The following is a 19,981-nucleotide window of genomic DNA, read 5'->3' on the forward strand; positions in this document are numbered from 1 at the left end:
ACTGCGCCGCCGCCACCACCACCCACCTCGCCGCTGGCTTGCGCTTAACTCGACTGGGGTAGTGACTTGCTCTCAAATGTGGGCCTTGGTCTTGCGGAATGGGTATTCGGTGGCTCCGCGGTCATGCCGGACTTGACCACCGGCCACCGGTGTTTGTTGTTCCAACTGGACGGTCAAATGCTCCGGCTTTGGCTTCCGGCACTGATATGCCACCAATGTGTGCAAGTTGGTGGCGACTTGGTGGCAGATTGCGCGAAGCATGGCTGCGGTCGTCCATGTGCCACTACGTTGTGCCAGTATGCTACAAGGCACTTTTGGCTTGACGTCGTCCCACTTTCTATGCTTCTGCGCACTGATGACCAGCCCTCGGAAACCATGCTTCCCTCGCCTCAGCCTTCACCTCGACAATCGCCTTTTGCCTTTTTGCCTATGCCTATGCCCTTCGCTTCTCGCTTATTCCAGCAGTGGCCCCATTACATCATGACACCATGGCATCGACCCACTGCCACCGCCTCTGCCGCACGACCGTCATAACCCACATACACTCGAGTCGGGGCCCGACATGGCCATGCCAAGGTCACGGGCTCGACCGGTCGTGCCAGCTGCTTCAACTCGAATCCAGCACGCGCCAGCTCCAGTGCCACCACCACCGCCCACCGCCTCGCGCACGGGCGCAGATCTGACCTTGTAGGCCATGGCTACGGTGCTGGCGGGCACGTTTACGCTCACGTTCCTCAATAACGGCGTCGCTGACCTCAGTGGCCGTCGGAAACCCACGTCTAATCTGTCCCCTTCCCCATCCCTGGCTCAGCAGCCTCGCAACCCCCTCCACCTCCTGTCTGTCGGCAGCTTGGCAGTCGGGATGCGCCGACGCCATGGCGGCCCTCGCCTCCGATGTGGCACCCTGGCAGCGGCGCCACTGGGGCGAGGAGTTTGCCCCGGTATCCAGCGGCACAGGCCGGGTGTTGGCCACCGGGTGAACTTGTTTATCCCGCCAGTTACTCACAGTAGGAGGAACTACTCACAGGGCAGGAGGGGGTGGGGGGTATGGGGCCATCGGGAGGACAAAGGTACTCGCCATATCCCACCCCGTCTCGGGGACGCGTTTGTTTTGAGTGTAGAGGCCATGCAAGGGGCCCAGGAGCGGCCTCGGAGCGAATCAATGCCACACCACAGGGACACCGAACCTCTCGGCGTCGGGCATTATGCGCATGTGTGCAAAGGTCGTGTCGCGTCTGAAGGGGCATGCAACATAGTTCGGGGGACAGGCCGCCGCCATCAACGCCGCCGCCGCCGCCGAGCACCTGCCCAATGCAGATGTGCTGGGCACGCTCGGCGTTCATGGCGAGTGCCACAACCCACGTCGTCAAGACGACAATCCCCATCATTTACGCTCCTGCATCTGTCCTGAGCGTAAACTTTGATCGTCGTCGACGGTGCACGGATCGCGTTCGGCCACATCCGCCCAGCTCAGAGCACAACAAACATCAGTCGTCGCGGGCCGAGGCGCCGCCTCGGCCGCCTCTTGTGAGTTGTGGGGAATGGCGGTTGCATGTCTTGGGCAAGGGGGTCTTGCAGAGGCGTTGGAGCCACCCACCCAAGACTCTTGGGTTCTCGGGGGGTTGTACAGTTATTTGGCTTTGAAGCAGGGACCTGGGCGGTGTTTGTTATTGCACGGCGTATGGTTCAGGTGTGCTTTGTGTGAGCAGCGGAACACCGTGGCGTGTGGGGCGTGCTCTCTGCCAACGGTGGGTCCGCGTGCAGACCGATATCGGACGCAGATGTGTTCGAGAACCAAAAACGTACCGACTGCTCGCGCAAGGTGGCCACGAGGGGCTCGGCCCATAACCATGAGTGAGGCGCAGGCAACCCATCTTCCACCCGCGTGCTGCTCAGTGCCACAATTACGCGGTCTTACTTCGCTTCAGAAGACCGGTGGCCGGTGGTGATACATGTACCATATGGGTTTTTGCATGCCCGCGCACCGCCAGCGCGCCAGCGGCGGAGCAGGCGCCGACTCGACTGTCTTGGCAGCAAAACTACGAATGGAACCCCCCCCCGCCCCCCCCCCCCTCTTAAAATCAGTAAAATGTTAGCGGTGCGTACCGTACCAGACGAGACGAACGACGTGAACCCCGAGGCTCCGCCGGTTTGGAGGTTATTCGGACGGCAGTATCACAATGAATCGGGTCATGTTCTGGATCCCTGGCCGTTTGTGGTGCACACGACAACGGGCAGGCCGTTTGGTTTCAAACTTACAAATGTTGCACGATTAGGTTTGGTGAGCGTGGCACTGACCTCGACGCAGAGGGCGGAGGGTGCCACCATGCCGTTGGTTCTGTCGCTGCGTCGTCATACCAAATTACCTGGCATCCGGTTCAAGCCCTGTTCCACACCAAGATGAGGGTTGGGCTCGGTAAAATCGCAGCTGACGTCGTGTGGCAAGATCCACCCGACGCACAATGCTGTAGATGGGTCCGCTGTTAATTGAGTCACTCACGAAGGCCCCCTCAACGACCACTCAAGAGGATGTCACCTTGTTGTCCGACATCGTTCGGGGCCGATACCCTGCTACACTCATGAATAAATCGGTATAAGGTGGTGCCTCTACCTTGGTCCGCATTCTAACACTCGTGCAACTCGGTGTCGTGGTCCTTCGTCGGTCCTGTTTTGGTTCCTGTGTTGTATGCGCTTGCCATCTTGCGTAGCCCTTCCCCCCCCCCCCCGCTGTCTCTGTTTCTCTCCCTCTCAATGGGACCCCACATCAGGACCAGACATCGATGACACATAAGTGTCAATGTAGGTCCAACGTTTGAATGCGTCCACCCCCCAGCCGAGACAGGGAAACGGACAAACGTCGGACCAAGACATGTGCGAGGCACAAGAGCCAGCCGGCCACTACTACGACATAAAGTTACCACCGAGCCGAGACAGCCAACAACAATTGATTGCACTTCGCTATCTGTTCCTCGCCGTTTGCGTCCAGTTTAGTTCCGCGCGCGCGCGCACGCATGCATGGTGGCAATGTGGCGCACACGGCCTCGTCCATAGTCGATCTTGTACTATACTCGATCTTGTACTCGTTTAACGCTGCGTTCAGCCTCGGTTGTCATGAAATTATTAGGATCTCATCGACTGCAGATCGCTACCACGGCTGAGACTGTGCAGGTTTGTTTATTGTCGTGCACACGATCAAGACCTGTTTTGTTCTTGTCGATAGCCGTGTCCGAGGTTGTCGAGGACACTGTCTCGTCGACCAGCCTCGTGCAGGCTAGCCTAGCGCAGCTCATCGCGACGCGACTTGTTCTGGCTGCAGCTCGGCCCTCAACGCTTGTACAGTACGTATATCCAGCCGACACTAGTACACAATCGGGGCTAACGTTAACAACAGATCCGGTTTTCACTGGATCACTGACTGGGCTACATACCATAGATGGTCTTAAAATTCAACGAGTAGTGACAGTGGATGTTCGGCTGTGGCATTGCGATCCCAGATTCGGGGCTCCCCTCTAATAGCTTTGATTGCCATTTACTGCTCAAGATTGGGGCCTGACCGGCTGTCGGACAACAGTACACATGTGTTTTGTCGTTCGGACTTGTCTCCCAACAACGCTTCGCCATTAAACAAGTCTCGGCGCGTTCCTCCTTAGACTGGTTCCAGCGGCTCTAGCGCGCAACGTGGCAACGGTTTGGCCAGCATGGCCAGCCGCCACCCGGGAAGCAATCAAAGGAGAGCATCAATGGGTGGCGAGGGGCTAATATTTTCTGGTTCTGGCTCGCAATGCGCATTGAGACGGCCCCCGGCACGACTCAATTCTCGTCGCAAGCACACGTACCGTAAACTGTTTTCCTCGTCCTAGAATCCGGCGTTCCCGCAGCAGAGGCTTCTTGGCGGTCACTGGTCACTGATCACTTTCGAACGGCCACGTCGGTATTCCCTTTCCTGATGCTTTGAATTAATTCCTGTATGCTGGAACCGCAGTGCCACCGGTTCCAGTCCCATTCCCATTTCTCCAGAGGCCAAAAAGCCCTGCCCAGCCGTACAGCCGACATGAAAGTACACATTCTACAGGTGCACAAAACACCAAATATGTCAATGGCATTAATCATTCATAAAAAAACAAAGGGCATGCCACATGCGAGCACACACCAATCCACTGGCCACTGAATGGCACGCCCGGGATGGCGCCGGGTGACGCGGTGAACGGGAACAATCAATCAAATGTTGGGCCAGGGAAAGCAAGCCGGCTCCGCTCCGCACGCATCCCCTGGTGCTCCGAGAAGGCGACCCCGACGAGGCGAGAAGCGGCGCGGAGCAGGAGCAAGAACGGGGTGGCGCCGGAATGCCCATGCGTGCCATGGCCCATGGCCCATGGTCGCCCCCCGCATCACGATGAATGGCACATCGAGAGTCAATAGTATCTAACCCAGGTGGGAATTGAGTGGCGAGTGGCGAGTGAAGCCGCAGGCCGCAGGACACCGCCGGGGCGTTGCACGCTGCGCACGCTGCCTGCCTCGTCCACCTGGATCGGCACCGGGATCGTTGGCGTATCCTTTGCGTGCGGGCGCCTTGGACGTTGCGGGGGATAGGTGGCGAGGGTTCGCGGGCCTGCAATTGAGTTGTGCAAGCTGGGTTCAATTGAATACATTTGTTTTGGCACATTTTGGAGGATCTGGACCGGAGGTACACATATCTCTCCTCGATTTTAGCGCGTGTCTCGGACTAGTCTCTGCTGCCCCTTTTGCCTTTTTGCCGCGCGGCACACCGAGGAGACATGGGGGACAAGGTGCGTGCGGACATGCGACATGATGCGTTGTGCCGCGACACGGCTCTGGCGGCACGGTAAGCGTTCTGTTCTACTGCATGAAATTCCTGCACGTTTCTGTATGTATATGTATTTCCCGCTCTCCTCCTCTGCTCTGCTGCTCCTCCAGCATCCCAAAGGTCCTAAGGTCCTGCCTGTCCTTGATGACAACTTAGTGTCCTTACGTGCCGTCCGCCCTGACGCGTTGTGGCGCGCGGGGGTTTGGAGACAACACACAAATGCACAGAATGTAAATCCTCGATCCTCGACTGCGTGGTAATGTGGCGACGGTGCGGCGATGGCGTGTGCGATTGCTTCGGTGGCACGCACGTGATGTGGGTATCTTGGCCAGCTGCGGTCGGTTCGGTTGGCGGGTGGACCTGGACTGTTGGGGTGCCAGGTCCTGGAACGAGCGGTTGACGGATGCTGCAACTCGCAGAGTCACGAATGGTGTAGCCCCGCCACACGCTCCCCCTCCCCCTCCCCCTCTCCCTCCCCATCCACCCCACTGCAACCACAGTAGCATCGCCACTTACAACGCCGTGCCCGTCGATGCGTCCCCCTCGGGACGCAGCAACGACGGCGTGGCTGTGCCACTGCTGCTCGCGCGACCAGTCGACAAGGAGCCACCAAACGCACTGCCGCCCGTGTTGATGCTCAGGCCCGAGAAAGCGTCAACGGGAAAGTGATACGTGACGCCCGACGCGCTCGTCTCGACCGTCTCGGCAACACTCTCGTTGTCGTCCTGGTTCTCGGGGACCTCGAGCTCGGCGGCCGCCGTGTGGTCGACATCCGGAGTGGTGGATCCGGGGGTAGAACCGTCGCCGCTAGCTGCGGCAGGCGTGAGGGCGCGCATGGACCCCACGGACTGGGTACGGCCCAGCTCGTCTGTGGGTGCATAGTACGCCATCTGCCTTCCGCGAAGTGTAAAGCCACACTTTTCGTAGAACGGCACCTTTGACTCTTGGCAGTCGAGGATCGTCTTGTAGCATCCCAGCGAGGCCGTGGCCAGCTCGAGCAAGCCCATGACAAACTTCTTGCCCAGCCCCTGGCCCTGGACAGTGGGTGACACCACAATGTCCTCGATATGAGCAGCCTGGCCGGCGCCGTGGATAAACTTGCGCTCCTTGACGACTGTGCCACTTGCCACAATCTGGTCGCTTGCGCGAGCCACAATGACGGTGATGTAGTATGTGTCGTCGCATCCCTTCAAGGCGTTGAAGAGGGACATGTATACGGACGGAGCGAGGGGAGGGCTCGTGCTCAGGTTGGACAGGAGGCCGAAATGCGACCGGAGGAAGTCGTCGCTCGCGAGCGGGCGGACATGGTATGCCTCGCCGACAATGTCACGCATCGACTGGGGGATCATGGCTGGGTCGTAGAGGAGCGTGAGGTCGGTGTCCGGGGTGAACTCGCTTGTGGGCGAGTCGTCCGTCACCTTGAACTCGAATGCGCTGACTGTGGACGCAACGACTGGGACAGGCTGTGCGAGCACAGGCTGGCCAGCGGACAGGGCTTCGTTCGACTCGGTCGGCGAGGCGTCCTTGAAGACGGGCACGGGGCCGATGGAGACGTTCGTGTGGCGGCTACCCTTGCGCTCCGGAGTCGTAGTAAGCACACGGGCACCCGACGCAGTGGAGGCGCTGGACTCGGGGAGCGAGGGAGCCGAGAAGAGCTGCAGCCAGTGTCAATAGTGTCGCAGGGAACAGGTGTTTGCTCATCAGGCGTGGCGTACTCACAAGATCAGAATATGTGATCAGGTCCTCGAGGACGGTGTCCTTTTCGAGGTGCATGGTGAGCGCGTTGCCAGTGGCCGGCACCTGGTCCTGGCCGAAAAGTGCAGCGTCTAGAGTGAAGGTCAGCTATGTCTCATTGATGAAAAAATCGCAGCTGGACTCACTGAACAAAACAGCGAGGTTCTTGGCGTCCATCTTGTTATCCTTTGCGCGTGAGCTCACACGGGCGAGGTGTTCAATGATGGCCTGGAAGGTCGTCTGGTGGATGGGTGGGAGACGACGGAGACGACCGCGGAGAGGTGCGAAGCTGCTCTCCATGAGAGCCTCTGGGACCACGTCAGTGAGTGAACTTCCACACAGCACAACAAGCGGTGTCAAGCGACCGTTCTGAGCACATGACAACGTGCAATGTCATGCTGTACTCACCCCTGTGTTCGGTGTACTTGACACGTTCTGCGTGAGGGAGCGGGAAGAGGGGCTCGGGCAACTCGCGGAGGTACTGCTTGAGAATGACACCGATGCTGTAAACGTCGTCTTCGAGCTTGAACGTGAATGTATTCTCGTCGAGCTCAATGTCCTGCACCAGCTGGACATTGTCAGCTGTTACACAGAGTTGGAGAGCTCACCTGCTTGACGGTCGCCGCCCTTCCGGAAAGTCGGTAGATGCCCTCTGCACCCATACCCCTCGCGTCGATCTCGGCGAGACACTTCTCCACAATGAGTGGCAGGCGACCGTGGTCACCTCCCTCACCACGGGCGAAATCATAGTCTGTGAGGGACACGCCAAAGATGAGCGAGTGGCAGGGGCCGACATAGAAGTTTTCGTAAAGGATCGGCGCACGCCTGGCCGGCATGGGGAGCTTGGAGCGGAAGAGCATCGTATCGGCCGCGGGCTTGATGTCCTTTAAGCTGCTGCTGACCACCTCGGTCGCCTGCGCCAGAGTCGCGGCGGTGCCGTGCGTCGCGTCCGTGAACGCGCGCAGAGTGACCTGGAGGGTCGAATTGAGGTCGTCGTTGAACTGCATCAACGAGGTGATGGCCGATTGCTGGAGCTTTTCACGACGAAGACGCAGAGACTCGCAGTGGAACACGCCCTCGCGGTATGCCTTGTCCGCGTCGCTGGCGTCGCGCTTGATCTTGGCTCCCTTTGCCACACTCGCGCTGCGCGAGATGCTGCTGCGCTGGCGGTCGTGACCATGAACATGGCCGTGACCGTGCTTGGCGGGCGAGGGCATCTCGACGGGGATAGCAATGGGCTCGATCGGAGCAGCACCTTCGCGCTCACCACCGAAACGCTGCATGATGGCCGAGAATCCCTTCTTGCCCTGGGCAGCAATGTCCTGGAACACCTCCTTGGAACGGCCATCAGCCACGGCACTCGCGAGCGACGCAGAACCCGAGCGGGCGCGGCCGGTCAGGAGCTTCTCTCGCCTCTGGTCGGGCGCAGCGAGCTGGTTGGCAAAGTTGATGCCCGGGGGGATCGATGGCGTGGGTGTGGGAGTGGTCGGCAGGACGTTAGGGGGAGTGTCGGACCCGCTGGCACTGGCCGCGTGGTGGCCGGTGCTTGAAGCGGCATACTGGCTGGCAGCGTAGCCGCTGTACGCGACGCTGCCACTGCTGGACGCGGGCAGGGCGAACGGGTGCGGCTTCTCGGGTTGCGGCGACGACGGAGACGGTTCAGACAAAAGCTGCTGCTGTTTCTGAATAGCAAGCTCCTGTTTGCGGTACTCCTCGATAGACGACGTCTTGACCATGTACGAGCGCCGGAGCTTTGGGACCTTTGTGAACGCATAGTCTTCGTATGCCTGAGGGATCAGTCACAGTTCCTTCCAAAGAGAATCGTGGAGCGAGAAGCAAGATATGGGTGTGCGATAAACCAAGCAATAGCCAGTCCTGGGCTTGTGACGCTCATGTTTGCGCAGTGGATCCTCGACAGCGCTTGCTCTTGACAACCTCTTGACAACCTCGCAACTTCGCATTCTCCCCACGCAAAACCCTTCCTCGACTCACCTCTGTGGCAGTCTTGAGATCCTCTCTGATCCTGTTACGGATCCTCGTCTGGGTATCCCGCAGTGCAGCGAGCTTGTTGACAACATCCTCACGCAGAGCATTGACAAGCGCCTCGCGGCTATCGATCTCACGCTGGGTGTAGTCTCGGACCTCCATGTACGCTGTACGCGCCGACGAGCGCTGACCGCGATGGGTCACACTGGGAGCGCGTCAGCTGGGGTTTTCCATATACAGCTGAGCAGGGAAATGTTGGCGAGGTAACAGCAGCGTCTAGTAGTGGTGCCGAGCTGCGAGGACGACAGCGACATCGGGACGCCCGTCGATATAGCCTGCCCGTCGCAGCGACCACCACCGCACAAACCGGAGCCTGGCACTCCATGCCCATGCCCAACAGACGATCCAACGTCCTCGGCCTCAGCCACCGTCGCCTTCCCTCGCGCGCGCCGAGACGTGAGCGTTGTCACAGTACGTACTCATCATGGAGGGCATCGACGCCAACGGTCTTGCCGTGCAGCTTCGTGAGCGCGTCAATGTACGCCTGCTCGATCCTGATCCTGGGGGCTCCGTCAGCGCCGTTCCGTATTTCTCGGTCCGTGTCCACGTAGACGTCTGTGTCGGACCTGTTGGGAGATGGCTGGGACTCACCGTTCGTTGAAGTATGCGATGTACCCCTCGTCTGCTGGTCAGCTTCCTCGCTCATGTCGGCAGCGTACCCTCTGCAAGCTTGCGCTGGGAAGTGTGTCAGCCTGCAGTATCAAGCAACATTGCGACCCAGCTCCGTTTCGGCACGCAAGGATCGACGGAATCGCGAACTGGCCCCGCGAGCGGCGAGCGTACAGGTCATAGCCATGGCATGGTCGCGGTCGCGAGCCGCGCACGCCCAGCACGCGTGTCCGCGTTGCATGCATGCATGCACCGCCTCGGAACCATGTCGCTTGTGAGGCGTCTGGAATCGCCAATACGACAACGCGGCCGCTCATGTGTGCCCAATCTCAATCCCCCGACAGCGCGACAGCCACCCACAGCCAGCGATCCCGCGATCCAGCGACCTCCGTCATGGCCCTCCCTGGTGTGTCTCATGCATGCACGGCTGCACCTACCTTGAACTCGCGTATGATATCCGCGTCCTGGTCGTCTCCTCGCTTGCCCACTCCGGCCCCCTCTGGGGAGTACATGTAGGCCATGGTGGCCAGAGCTGTCCTCTAGGGATTGGGGCTGTGTTTGGTCCGTAGTCTGTCCCAGGTTCTCACCGCACCCAAGACTTTTTGGTCTCGGGGGGAACAGTCGCGCGTGGGAGGGGTGGGTGTCTTGGGCTGTTGCTTGTCGTACTGTCGTCCCCCGTGAAAGCGTGTGCGTGAGAGCAATGGAAGATGGGAAAGTGTTTGGTTGAAGATGGAAAGGAGGAGAAGAGGGGGTGGGTGACTGTGTGTGACGTGTGATGGGATGAGAAATGGCCGGCGCACACACACACATTGACACACACGCCCATGACGACGACTTCCCCCTCTCATTCAAACCCACCCCCCGCCCCAGGAACCGCACACGCCGCCGTCACACCGCGCAGCCGCCGGTCCGACACAACGCACTTGGCCCACGATACTCCGTCTACGCTTTCGTCTACGCTTTCGTCTACGCTTTCGATCAACGCTTATGCTTATGCTCGCACATTACGCCTGTCGCCTCCCTCTCCCTGACACTCCCACTCTCTCTCTCGCGCGCTACGCTCGCAACAGTACGGGGGTCATGCATGTGGTCAATGGACAGATAGGACGCCCCAGTAGCCAGTCTCTCTTCGCTCACACACCACGCGACAAACAACGTGTAGGGCTCTCTTTCTATGCAGCAGCACGAGACACCGAGTACGGTGGGGCCCGACTGGCGCGCACGGGGGGTAGGTGGGTGGGTGGAGTGGAATAAAAACGCAAGGGGACACGCGGCGGGGTGGGGAGGGGGGGAGGAGGAACTGAGAACCCAGGGAGGAAAAAGATCATCGAGCACCGATAAGAGGTATGGATGACGGCGCGGCTGTCGGCACTGTACGGGGGACAATGTAGTCGTCTCATGCCGATCCAGCCTTCTTGGCCGCCTCTTTCACAGGGGTGAAGAATGGGTGGCCCTGGGCCTCCATCGCTGTCAAGCGCTCCTGGTGGTCGTAGCGCAGGAGCTTGTCCAAAAAGTCAATGGCCTCGTTGGAGATGTAACGCTGGTTCTCCGAGGTGATAAACTTGGACCAGGGCTTGCGGGGGTAGCGGCCAAGAATGTCGTCAAACTGCGAGTCGAGGTCAATGTCGTACCTCTCGAGGTAGTTGAACAGCTCGTCGGTACCCAGGACCTTGGTGATCTTGACAAGCTGGTCGGCGTTGTCGTGGCCGTGGAAGAAGGGCTCCTTGCGGAAGATCATGGAGGCAAACATGCAGCCGAGCGACCACATGTCGAGCGAGTAGTCGTACTCCTGGAAGTCGACAAGGAGCTCGGGGCCCTTGAAGTAACGCGAAGCGACACGGACGTTGTACTCGGTGCCAGGGTGGTAGAACTCGGCAAGTCCCCAGTCGATGAGACGGAGCTGTCGCCTCTCGTGGTCAATCATGACGTTGTGCGGCTTGACGTCGCGGTGCATGATGCCCTTGGAGTGGCAGAAGTCGAGAGCCTTGAGCAGCTCGAAGATGTAGAAACGGACGTCAAAGTCGGTGAATTTAGGGTACAGAGTCTTGAACTCGGTGTTCTGGAGGGCGGCGCATCAGCAAGGCGGGACTTGCTTGTGACATGAACAAAATACTCACGTTGACATACTCGGACACGATGGACGGGGTCTTGGACTGGCTGTCCCGCACAACGTCCAGCAGGCCAATGACGTTGGGGCCACCGGCGAGGTTCTGGAGAATCTTGATCTCGCGCTTAATCTTCTTCTTCTTCACAGGCTTGAGCACCTTGACAATGCACTTCTGGTTGGTGGGGAGGTGGACCGACTCGAACACCTCAGAGTACTTTCCGCGGCCGACCTTGCGGACAATCTCATAGTTGTCCTGCACGCCCCACGTGACAACGAGGTTGTCTGCGGATGGGGTCAGCAAATTGTTTCACGTTGATCAATCCAAGAGCCACCGCCGCGTTCTTGCACGCAGAGAGGGGGGCTCATTGGGCGCTGCATGCCGCGCCGCTGCCCATCAGACGCACCATAGTCCCACCAAGACCGTCCCAGCTTCTCGTTCACGTCGGGGTACACGCGGGCCTGTGGCGTTAGCTGCCTGTCTGCGAGGAACTGAACTGGGGGAAGAGAAAGAGCACGGTCCGCGCAGGTCGAGGCGACAGCGCCAGTGTACGAGCCATCAGACGCTGCCGGCGTGCTCTTCACGGCGCGCCGTGCGGTCCTTATGGCCGCACGCCAGTGTTATTCCAGGCCCGGGGCGGCGAGGGCGGCGCAGAGCGGCGTCCGGCCCTCCGGCCGCGCGCACCAAACGTGCCAATGCCAGTGTGGTCTGTGTGCACCAGCGTGACCAAGACAAGAGAAGACAGCATACGCTCAGGTCTCCCAGCACGCGAGCCTGTGCCCGCAGGCATTATCTCGTTGACTCGGCGAGGAGGGACCACGCCTGCTTTCTGTAGTCCGATAGCGGGGAGTCTCCCACTCGGCGCGCCGATCTGCGCCGACCGATGGGGGAGAAAGGGTTTGTTGACTTTGGCAGAGGGAGTGGTGGGCAACTTACAATGCTCCTGCTGCCCGACATTGCTAATAACTGTTCGTCGACCGAGGTCGTGGTTGCGAAGGTTGTAAAGGGGAGAGTGTTGAAAGGGGGAAGATGGGGGGCAAGGCTAAGTATAACAGTCTGTGGCGCGGGACTGTCCTAGCGTGTGTGTGGGGGGAGGATCGAAGGGGGGGAAGCGAGAGAGAGCTGTGTGCTCGCTGCAAGTCGGTTATCGCTGGGTGCGCTGTGCGAAAGCGCTGGCGTGTACCGAAGTGAGTGATAGAGAGTGGATAGAACGACGACGACGACGACGAAGGGTGTATCGACGACGACGACGCGGAGGGTGTTGGTGTATTACTGCACAGGGCCGGCACGCTGCCAGAACTGCAACAACGACACGACGGGGCCGATCCATCAGCCCGCAAGCGGGCTCGAAGGCGTAGCTTATAACGCCGCAAGGTGGCACTGAGGAATTTCTAATCAACGGCGGGGCTTATTAGTCCAGTCACCCACATCAGTCGTAAGTGACAGGTCTAATACTTACCCTAATCCCCTGTCTGTGCAGCTTAACACTCCCATCACCATCATTCCGTGGCCGTCGAACCCCGCCTTCATGTTGATGAACATTCGACAGCACCGCCGATAATCAGTGCACCCCTGGGACACAAATGCGCATACCTCCTTCACATTGACAATCAAGGCTGATCTTCCAGCTCATGGTTCTTCTCTTCTATCGCAGCTCCTCGTCCTCGGCCCCCATCGCGCCACGTCGTGGCAGAGATACCTTGACCTCTCTCCCTTGTTAGCCTGGTCACAGTGCGCCGTACGGCTGACACCATCACCGTTGTTTCCCACTGGACCGACTGGTGTTCCTCTACAGTGTATATCAAGAAGCAGACGCATGGCACCCAGTGCGTCCAATGAAGCGAATCTCATGCATGTGGCACTGTCCATCGTGTGTGTTACGATACGAGTCTGATGTGGGATGGGTGGGGTCTGGTGGGGGTTCGTACTGATACAGCCTATAAGGGCTTTGACTAAAATGTTCGTTTTGCTTAACTATACTTGGGGAAACTGGGCGGACGCGACGCGACTTCACTCGACTCGACTCTACTCGTCAGAGCGGTCGTCGGCGTGGTCGTCGGGATTGGCTGCGCGCAGCCTGTCGTACGGGTTGTACGAGGGGGGAGGGTCGCTCGTGAGCGCCATCCAGTGCTCGGCGCTGTGCACGCTGTTTCGTGGGTCGGCGCCGTTGGACGCGCTCGACGAGGGTGTAGTGCCCTGCGCGGCCGGGGCCGGGAATTCGGAGAGCGTGAGGAGGTCAGAGGTACGCATACCCGTGGGGCGGGTGACGCCGCCGACGCCGAGGGCCGCCTTGCGGCGCACAGCCTCGGTGTCTGTCTCGTCGTCGTCCAGCACTGGCGACAACGGTGTACTCGAGCCAATGGGAGGGAGTGTAGGCGGGAGGTCGCTGCTGTCGCGGAAGGGGTTCTCGGGGTTGGTGTCGTTGCTGTTGTCGGTCGAGTTGCTGTTCTGCGCGTCGGACAATGGCGCCTTGTCCGTCGACGACACGCTGCGCCGCCTCTCGTGCGCGGAGAAGGGAGGAGGGTGGTCCGAGTACTCGGTGTACGGGTAGGGGCTGACCTCGATGATTTCGCTGTGCGAGTCCGAGGTGAAGACGGACGGCGCAGGCGCTCCGTACGGCATGCCTGCAACGGCCGACAAGTCGCGACTGCCACGGTTGAGAGTGTCTGCAGCACTGCCACTTGCGGTACGGCTTCCAGTGCGAGAGTGGCTCGAAATACCAATCGAAGGCACACCTGCGGTGAAGAGGCGATCCAGCAGGCCCTGCCTCTCGTTGACAGTCGGTGCAGTGGGTGCAGTCGGTCCACCGCCGCTTGCACGCTCGTTGTTGCTACCCTCCCGCTCTTCCTTGACGGGGGCCCACGCACCAGGCGCGGCACCCTCAACGTCCTTGTTGCGGCGGCGACGGCAACAGCAGAACAGCAACAATGCGAGGATCACAGCGAGTGAAACGCCCACTGCTGCGCCAACGATTGCTGCCGTGTTGCTCTTCTTGCTACTCGCGGCAGAGGATGTTGCGGAAGAACTGGGGTTCGCAGTTGTTTGACCCTTGCTCGTCGACTGCGTCGACGTAAAGGACGAGACGGCCGTGGCCGTGGACGCGTAGGTCCAAGGCACGACGGGTGTTGTTGACGGCGACGATGAATTGATGCAGCTGCTGCTCCCGCTAGAGCTGTTGCTTGTGGTCATGAGCGAGCTGCTGCCGCCAGTGCCGTATGTACCAGCGTCGCTCATGAGCAGCAAGAATGTGGTGCCGGCTGCGACGTCGACCGTCCAGTCCACACTCCTCGACGACATTTGGGAAGCCGAAATAGGCACCTCCCATGCAGTGCCGCCAGGGATCAAACCGTACAGGTTGACAGGATCCACGGCGGCATTGTTCCAGGTAATGGTCATGCCCTCGCATAAGTCTGGGCTGCTTTCCGGGCTGGTGGAGAAGTAAAAGTCGGCATTGACGGTGCTGCAGACGTGTTAGCATACATACATGCTTGTTTGCATGTGGCCAGACTCACGAGTTGAGGCAGCTCGTGTCGCTCGAGGAACCAACCGCTACGCAGGTCAGCGCCACACTCTCACGCCACCCTGTCTCAGCACAGCACACCACCACCATAGGGGAAACGCACAAAGAACTTCGCTGGCTCCACCGCTGCCAAAGCCGTCCGCGTCGTACATGGTAGCAATGAACTCGAGCCCCTCGGGCTGCTGAAGCGTGAACGTGTGCGAGTACGGCACAGAGGAGCCGTCGGCGGGAAGGGACATGTTGATGATTCGGCCGGCCGTGACTGTGATTGTCTTTTCGGCTAGTTTCAGCACCGCTTCGCCCAAAAAGCACAACACTGAAAACTCACGGGCACCATGACGAGGTAGAACGGAGCAGTACCGCCGTCCCTAGAGCATGTCAGCAGCTACACTTGGCGAACATGAGAGCTGGGGTGTGCTTACCAGGTGACCGTCCAGTCACCACACTGCTTGGGCGAGGTAGCGTTGAAGCGGAACGCGCTGGCCACCGGGGCGATGGCGGCAGCAGCCATGACGAGAGCCGTGATCATTGTGAAAGAAGAGCCGAGCCGGCGTGTCGCACCCATACTTGGGGGACCAGGTGGTTGGCGAATGCAATGAAGAAGAGGACGACGAAGACGAGAAAGTGGAAGACGAAGAGGTGTACTGTGGGGAAGAAAATGACGAGAAGGGGGTGTGGACAGCCGGTATGTAACGCTGATGTGACCCAGCCGTTTGAGTTGCGGGGACCGGGGGGGAGAGGGGGTAGCGTGTGGTGGGATGGGACTCGTCCTTTGGTGGTTGCCTCAGCAACACGCAGTCACCGGTCAATTACCGTTCGCTCGCTATCGGCCGCTGCCTCGCTTCGAGTTCCTGGGCTTCTTTCTGCCGGGCGCGCTTGTGTGCAGCAATGGTGGGGGGTCGCTTTCACAGAAGGTGTCGTTTGGTGGTGTGCACCGCCCAGAGGACAGTGTTGACCTTGACCTGAACCGGGTCTGCGAGCCCAAACGGAAGGGTAAACGCAAAAGGTACTGCAGCTCCTATCTTGTCTCTCCTTTTGCGTGTCCGCCTGAGCTCCTGCTGCTGTCCTGCAGGTTTAGAAGGATTGGGTTGAGACTCTCTTTGTGCGTTTCCCGCCCGCCAGCAGTTGCCGCCAGACGCCACCCAAACGGCAACGAGAGGAGCCATCGACGTCATGGGTCCCGAGAGTACAAAGTGTACGCACGAAACCCGATCTCCCTAGGCTCTCCTCAGCGTCTAAACCGTATCGAAGGCCAATTAATTGCCAGACCACGCAGCCGCATACCTCACAGATCACACGCCAGAGCGCCAGAGCGTGCACATGGTGGCAAAGTGCCAAGCAACGCAGCTCAAACAGGCTAGTCTTGGATGTCAACAAGGCAAACGACACAGCAGCCATGTGCATATGCTGTCACAAGCTCGACCATAGCACACCCGGCCCATCACCAGTACCCGAATAGCATGGCAGAGCCGTGTTGCTGCTGGAAGCCACATTTGTCGGCCAGCATCGTCCGAAAATACCACCCGTGGCCTGTGGGCTGTGCAAGCCTGCGAAACCGCGCGTGCAGCAGGCTGGTCCATCAACACGCGCTCGTTGTGCGTTCCAAGGCCGTTAAGGTACAGTAAGGTCTGCCCACCCTGTGATCCTGTGACGAGATCCCGGTCCTTGCATTCGATTCCTGACTCCCAATACAACCCAAACGGCCACCGCCCGGCGGCCAGCGGCCAGCGGTGGGGTGGGGTCCTCAAGCTGCAAGCTGGAAACACAGCATCTGACCCGCTCTGCGTTGGCCATTACGGCCATTACGAGTCTAATACGAGTCTTGAGTCACAGCCCCAGTCCATTGGCCATTGGCCATTGGACCTCACCTCGCAACTCTAATCGTCCACCACCCTAACCCTGGTCGGGTCCAGCCCAGGGGATACCAATGAATTGTCCAAACCACACATTCTGGGGCCTCGTTTTGTTGTGTTTGACGTGTGTTTGGCATGTTTGGCATGTTTGGCATGTTTGGCATGTTTGGCATGTTTGGCATGTTTGGCATGTTTGGACTACAAGGATGCGTAGTCGGTGCAGGGGTGCGTAGTCGGCGCGTCGCTCGCTGCGATCGCTGCCCACTTTCCTCAGAGCCCAGAGCCCAGAAGAAAGGGAACACGACGCGTGGCGGATGGCTGAAGTCTGGCGTCCGTTCAGTTCCAAGTGGTATGTTATTCAGTAGAATGCTTCGTGGTGGCAGGTTGGCCCAGCTGCCTATTGCACCAGGCGCCGGGTGGACGCCTGTCGGTTGAGCTTGCTGCCAAACCACCAATCCCCAACCGCCACCCCCGGCCAGACGTCCGTTCCATCAACAGCGGCGCCAGCGATAACAGACTGTTTGTCTCCTCCATCGCGTCGTGTCGGGGCGGTGCGTGCCGAGCCCATGACACGCGTCAAGGGGGTACACACCGTCAATTGCAGGCCATTGCAGGCACAGGAGAGAGAGAGAGGTCACCAAGAAACAGGCACCGCCAAGTCTCGAGTATCGGGGGGCGATGGTGGCCACAGATCGTGATCCTTGGCGAGTCCCGTCCGTCAGTCTTCCTCAGAAGTGAGGAGCCGCCTGCTCCACATTCGTTACTCGCGAACTGGCTTTCTGGGACACCAGCTCCAAAGCATGATGGGCTTCTCAGAGCACACTTGGGACACCACGTGGAGAGGCTAGCCAGTGCGTGGCCGGTGGACAAGTAAGACATAATTGGTGGACTAGAAATGGCTGGATGAGTAAGATGAGTAAGATGTGTGAGCTCGCATGAGCGGGTGAGTTACGTTGGTGAGATTGAGCAGTGGCTTGAAGGTAAACATGTGGCGAACCTTCGACAGCTGCAGAAGGGCTGCTGAGCAGGATTTTGTTTGACCGACTTTGAGATTACGGGATGGCCTCCTGCCTTTCTCTCCCGGCCCTGCATACACACTTGCTTGTATCTACAACACGTCCCTCAACGTCCGGCCGATATACCTTCCGACCGTGTTCCAGCCCCTCGCCACTCCTTCCACACCGGGACTCACTGCGGCTCTCGATTTGACTACCCACTGACCGGCCACCAGGCCCCAGAAACGGGCCCAGCTGGGGTCGGTGTGACGCCGCCAGCCAAAGAGAGCTGCGCCGATACCGAGCACCACGACACCCACGGCGACGGCCGTGCCCAGCCTGTCGAAGCCGTAGAGGCCCATGCCGCCCTTGCCTCCGCTGGTTAGGCCGAGGCCCACACGCCCAACGAACGCCGACAACGGTGTCAGCGGCGACCAGCGGGCCACGGTCAGGACCTCGTCGTCGTCCATCGCGTCCCCGCCTGGGAGGATCACATCGTTGTCAATCGCCGCTTCGGCGTCCGACAGCGTCCACGCGTCCTCGTCCAGTCCTTGCTTTTCGTCCCATTCGTCCTTGTCACTCGTGACTGGCTCTTTGTTGTCTCCTCGTGGCCTGGCCCGTGGCTCCTTGTCAAAGGTGCTCACGACACTGCCGGGGCCAAACACCTCTTGCCCGCGTATCCGCGGTCCGTCCCAGGGATACTTGATCAACAACCCGTCGGCGAGTGTAAACACCGTACTGAGGTTGATGGGGGTATATGGGTTGGGCTCGTCGCGCGGGGCCGGCTCGCCTGCAGTGAAGTCTGGAGGAGGGAAGGGGCTGTCTGGCGTATCGGGATAGAGTGGGGGAAGGCGCGCAAAGAGCGGGTGCAGGAGAGATGGGTCGTGGGTCACCTCGGGGCCGAGGTCGCGAGCGAGCTTGAGCATCTGGGCCTTTTTGGACATGAGGATCTGTATAGGTCAGCAGCAATCGGATTTGCTAACCTACGGCTACGGCGAGGTAGATTGCCGAGATGGGGTTGCGTGCAATGAGATAGTCGAATATCCTTTGCACCGGCTCGAGAGTGTCGATGTCGTGGGAGAAGAGGGTAAGGATCCACGAGAGGGCGAAAAAGGGCAAGGTTGGCACGGGGGAGATGCTGAGAGGTCAGAATGAGGACAAGGACGAGACCTCACCTAGCAGAGATGCGGTACAGTTGCGGATCGGCGGCAGCGAGCAGCCGGCGTAGTAGCCTTTCCCGTCAGTACTACACCCATTCAGTCCGCAGGCATTGCACATACCTCAGCATGCCCATCATCGGGCCAAGACCTTTACCCATGGCGTCGCGTGTACGACACAGAGTGACCACCTCGGCGGCACGCACGAGCTCGCCCCACTCGAGCCTGTCCTCCGGGGTCATGACCTTGCCCTTGGCCTTGAATGGCTTCTTCTCATCTTGCACCGTCTCCTCATCCTCATCGCTGTGGCTCTCGACGTGTGGTCGAGGACGAGGAATTTCAGTCAAAAGGGTCAAGTAGAGCACCGTCATGATGTCGTGCAGGCCTTGAAAGTAGCTCAGCTTTGGGTGGCGCTGGAGGACAGAGACGATAAGGGCGTGTAAGTCTTCTTGCATTGCCGCCTTGTCCGAGTCTGATAACCCTGGTACGGTTAGCTAAAAACGTCAATAAATACTCTAGCTACGCACCCTTTGGGTATGTCACAAACGAGCGACTCGTATCCAGCCCCACTTGACCCTCGTCGTCGTGCGGCGGGAAGACCCGTACTCCCTCTGTATCGGTATCGGGTGTCGGCTCTCGAATATCGTGGCCATTGCTCCGCGCAAGGTGATCAACATGGAGGAGCTCCACCCTAATTGGATGGTCAGTAACCACAGGCAAGAGGAAACTCACCATGCCTTTCGTCTCGACGACTGGGAACCAAAGCCGCCAGGTTGGGCTGATATCTTGGCCAGCGCGTCCTCGTCATGACAAGCAATCGCGGCGTCTACTGCCGCATCCCGCGCGATGGTCCAGGCATGTGGCTGGGAAGATTTTTCGTCTAGAGCGTCTGGCGCGCGAGAGGGTGCCATGGTGGTGGTGTGTTGTGATGGGAGTTGCAGACAAGTGACAACAACAAGAGCGCGCGAGTCATTTGACGCGGTGGGGTAATTAGAGCCCCCTCCGCCTTGTAACGGCTGGCGGCGACGGGCAAGTCGCGCGTGTGCCTTGCCGGATTTCAATGACGTTGAAAAGACGGACATGCCCGGAAATCTCCATTTTCTTGGGCCTCCCCTGGGCCCTGGCCCTTCAGGCGGC

At 59.5% G+C, this 19,981-nt stretch overlaps 5 protein-coding genes across 5 annotated transcripts; all 5 read right to left on the minus strand.

The window, feature by feature from the left end:
- Positions 1–427: 427 nt before the first annotated feature.
- Positions 428–696, minus strand: EHS24_009083 (uncharacterized protein; the record flags this gene model as incomplete). Its single annotated transcript, XM_028624378.1, has 2 exons — positions 428–433; positions 544–696. The coding sequence occupies 2 exons, from the start codon at positions 694–696 to the stop codon at positions 428–430; spliced, it is 159 nt and encodes a 52-aa protein (XP_028475450.1).
- A 4,641-nt stretch (positions 697–5,337) lies between these two features.
- Positions 5,338–9,735, minus strand: EHS24_009084 (uncharacterized protein; the record flags this gene model as incomplete). Its single annotated transcript, XM_028624379.1, has 10 exons — positions 5,338–6,480; positions 6,545–6,651; positions 6,706–6,867; positions 6,968–7,127; positions 7,168–8,346; positions 8,552–8,750; positions 9,025–9,105; positions 9,197–9,227; positions 9,265–9,280; positions 9,652–9,735. The coding sequence occupies 10 exons, from the start codon at positions 9,733–9,735 to the stop codon at positions 5,338–5,340; spliced, it is 3,162 nt and encodes a 1,053-aa protein (XP_028475451.1).
- Positions 9,736–10,610: 875 nt separating this feature from the next.
- On the minus strand, positions 10,611–12,276 carry CKA1 (Casein kinase II subunit alpha; the record flags this gene model as incomplete). The annotated part of the gene is made up of 4 exons (XM_028624380.1): positions 10,611–11,273; positions 11,332–11,603; positions 12,004–12,148; positions 12,256–12,276. The coding sequence occupies 4 exons, from the start codon at positions 12,274–12,276 to the stop codon at positions 10,611–10,613; spliced, it is 1,101 nt and encodes a 366-aa protein (XP_028475452.1).
- Positions 12,277–13,344: 1,068 nt separating this feature from the next.
- Positions 13,345–15,404, minus strand: EHS24_009086 (uncharacterized protein; the record flags this gene model as incomplete). Its single annotated transcript, XM_028624381.1, has 5 exons — positions 13,345–14,779; positions 14,832–14,868; positions 14,943–15,111; positions 15,168–15,207; positions 15,262–15,404. The coding sequence occupies 5 exons, from the start codon at positions 15,402–15,404 to the stop codon at positions 13,345–13,347; spliced, it is 1,824 nt and encodes a 607-aa protein (XP_028475453.1).
- A 2,476-nt stretch (positions 15,405–17,880) lies between these two features.
- On the minus strand, positions 17,881–19,755 carry EHS24_009087 (uncharacterized protein; the record flags this gene model as incomplete). Its single annotated transcript, XM_028624382.1, has 7 exons — positions 17,881–17,883; positions 17,921–18,637; positions 18,675–18,825; positions 18,863–18,919; positions 18,968–19,325; positions 19,372–19,535; positions 19,577–19,755. 7 exons carry the CDS (start codon positions 19,753–19,755, stop codon positions 17,881–17,883), a joined length of 1,629 nt encoding a protein of 542 aa, XP_028475454.1.
- Positions 19,756–19,981: the final 226 nt, after the last annotated feature.

Source organism: Apiotrichum porosum (assembly GCF_003942205.1).
Source record: "Apiotrichum porosum strain DSM 27194 chromosome Unknown scaffold_8, whole genome shotgun sequence".
Taxonomy (NCBI): Eukaryota; Fungi; Basidiomycota; class Tremellomycetes; order Trichosporonales; family Trichosporonaceae; genus Apiotrichum; species Apiotrichum porosum.